Genomic DNA, 3,112 nt, shown 5'->3' with positions numbered 1-3,112 from the left:
TTATATATATATATATATAACTTTTTATTTGTTGACTGCAATGTATCAAGTTGAAAACTTTGCAGTTTGTGGCCTATTTTTTAACACTTACAAAATATTTCTAAAATTGTAAAAGACTAAATTAAAAAACACGTTACAGTGTAAACTGAGAATGGTTACAGGTTTTGTTTATTTCAACAAAGAGTTTTCTACAACTCTGGATTCGACCTATATAATTGATAATTAAACAAACATTCAATAATTGAAATTCTGATTTTTTTAACTTTAGTTTCTAACCAGAGTCATTTTATTTTTCTGGTTGTTAAATTATTTGCTTTACTATAAGAGGTGAAAAATGGGATCAATTAAACAACAAATCCTTGTAGAATAACAAGAGGTACACTAACGTCACCTGGCAGTTAGTTGTAGTGCGAACAACGGTATGTCGATCCGCTCTTTCAAAATTAGACTTCACCAGTTCGAAATATTTTCCATCACTGAGTACCAAACACCTCAACCGAAGACATTTGACTCGGATGGAGTCAATGGCCTTGCTGCTACGGTCGCTAAACCTTAGGGTGTCCGGATCCCATCGAACTTCTAGCCTCTCCAATGGGATGCAGTTGTTGGCAATGCCATCCATGAGAGAATCAATATGAATCTTCTGATGAATTTTTTGGCAACAACCTTCGGGCATTCCCATAACAAGAATCCTGGTTAAAAACGAAACACAATTAAAAAAACAAGTCTTTCTGAAACAATACTTGAATAAATATCACAAGGAAAATCGAAGATTAAATTAGGTGTAAGAGATAACTAATATTATAGAAATAATACTAGAAAGAAAGTACAATAGTTTTTTAACCAAAACTCATATTTTGTGGACAGTAATTCTTATGCAAAGTGTTTTATCCTCCGAATTTCAGACTTACTCTAATTCTAAGAACCTATGAGTAAAAATAAAGAATAACGTATAACAAGATGTCAACCACACAATATTTGCAGTGCTGACGTGACCTTTCGACCAATAATTGGGTTCACCAGGCTAACTGGTTTACGAGAGACACAACAATAATTGTAATTCTACTTATATTATCAAACTGCATGATATTCATGGAACAATAGTTTTACATTAACACCTTTAAAACAATTTTACAGTATGACTGTTTATGCACATGACCTTGTATTAACTTTTTTAATCTAGCGTTCCTGTTCTAACTTTCCTTTACAAACGTTACTCTAATAGTCATTCTTCATTAAAGTCACTTTGTTAATGCTATTTCACTGATATTCTATAGAAGTGTTCTTCATTCATGTTATTTTATTAAAGTTCTTAACTAATGTTTGTGGCCCGGCATGGCCAGGTGGATAAGGCGCTCGACTCGCAATCTGAGGGTCGCGGGTTCGAATTCCCGTCCCACCAAACATGCTCGCCCTTTCAGCCGTGGGGGCGTTATAATGTGACGGTCAATCCCACTATTCGTTGGTAAAAGAGTAGCCCAAGAGTTGGCGGTGGGTGGTGTTGCCTTTCCTACATTTGGTGATGGCCTTCCCTCTAGCCTTACACAGCTAAATTAGGGACGGCTAGCGCAGATAGCCCTCGTGTAGCTTTGCGCGAAATTCAAAAACAAACAAACAAACAAAACAAACTAATGTTTGTATACCAATATTTCTTAACTAATGTTTGTATACCAATATTTCTTAACTAATGTTTGTATACCAATATTTCTTAACTAATGTTTGTATACCAATAATTCTTAACTAATGTTTGTATACCAATATTTCTTAACTAATGTTTGTATACCAATATTTCTTAACTAATGTTTGTATACCAATAATTCTTAACTAATGTTTGTATACCAATATTTCTTAACTAATGTTATTTCACTAATGTTCCGCAGGAATGTTCAGTCATTAATGTTACTATATTCACTCATATTTATAAAGTTTGTGTACAAGTATTTCTGAAATAATGTTTTTCCCTAATATTCCTGCAATAATGGTCTTGCTTTATTGTTCCATATGTTCGCTACTGTATAGTTTTTTACTCTGCAATGAGCACAGAACATTCATATTATGGCGACTACAGAGATTGAGTAGGTTATATTAATATATTATTGGAACCTAAACCACGTCGTTATAATCCGTGTCACTATGTCCAGTCATGCTCTACCTGACGACTATATAGTTTGATAATATACTTGCAGTGTAGTTTCCATTACAAAAGACTCTGCCGTAAGGATGTCATGTTCAGAACACGCTCATCCTCCCTGCTTGCTTTCTATAATCAATTTAGTGTATGAGGATGGTGATTTTCCAGCTCCCGTTCAAACAATCTAATCGCAAAGAAATCCATAGTCACTGCATCTGGTAACTTGACTGATATGTTTTCATATAGAATAGCATGAATACCCATATAATTCTTCAACTGCTTGAAGTATATAATAGTTGAATGAATATGTCATGGAAGCAGCTCGTATCGCTTTTACAGATTGAGAACCTTCGAGATTATGCAACGTACTGTTGCCTGGAACACATGGATAGCTTTTGTGTTCATGGATTATCATCTGTTGCAACACGCCACACCTTGCTTACCATGACTGGGATACGACTTGTTGCAAGGCTCTTCTGGATGGTTCTGGTACCTTTATGGGATCCATTTTGATTTATTTTTAAGTGCCATTAAGTACAATGAAAATTCTAAATTTCCAATCTGAAAGCATATACATTATCTGAGTGTATAAGTATTTTGAGTCGGAAAGAGCTATTTACATACTATTCCCAAAAGTGGTCAATATTTGGTAGCATCACAGTACTACGAAATGCTAGACAATTTAAAAATATAGTTCTTATACATTCTGTCCCACCGCGACTTTATATTATACAGTTGAGGTTATCACGTGAATTGCTGATTTGCATATTTAAAATCGTTTTCATATAGGGTACTCAACATAAACTCGTAGAAAATTGTTTATAACCACAGAGTATGAATAGTTTCTGTCTAGCTCATTTTGTAGATAGGATGCAGTGTTATGTTACATAGTGTCTATAAAGTAACGAAACTTGAACATCAGACTTTCTATAACTTTCTAGCCCCCCCCCCCCAATGGCACAGCGGTATTTCTGCGGGCTT

At 34.6% G+C, this 3,112-nt stretch overlaps 1 protein-coding gene across 1 annotated transcript in view; it reads right to left on the bottom strand.

Moving 5' to 3' along the window:
• Window positions 1-150: 150 nt before the first annotated feature.
• LOC106459591 (F-box/LRR-repeat protein 20-like) overlaps window positions 151-3,112 on the bottom strand; it is an 18,970-nt gene continuing 16,008 nt past the window's right edge. Inside the window, exon 7 of the mRNA XM_013919221.2 lies at window positions 151-692. Within this exon, the coding sequence (XP_013774675.1) occupies window positions 341-692 (352 nt within the window). The 3' untranslated portion in view covers window positions 151-340. The remainder of the gene's footprint in view (window positions 693-3,112) is intronic.

This window comes from Limulus polyphemus, unplaced genomic scaffold, assembly GCF_000517525.1.
Source record: "Limulus polyphemus unplaced genomic scaffold, Limulus_polyphemus-2.1.2 Scaffold633, whole genome shotgun sequence".
NCBI classification, from domain to species: domain Eukaryota; kingdom Metazoa; phylum Arthropoda; class Merostomata; order Xiphosura; family Limulidae; genus Limulus; species Limulus polyphemus.
Note: the sequence above shows the minus strand (reverse complement) of the source record. Positions and strands in the feature narration are given on the sequence as shown.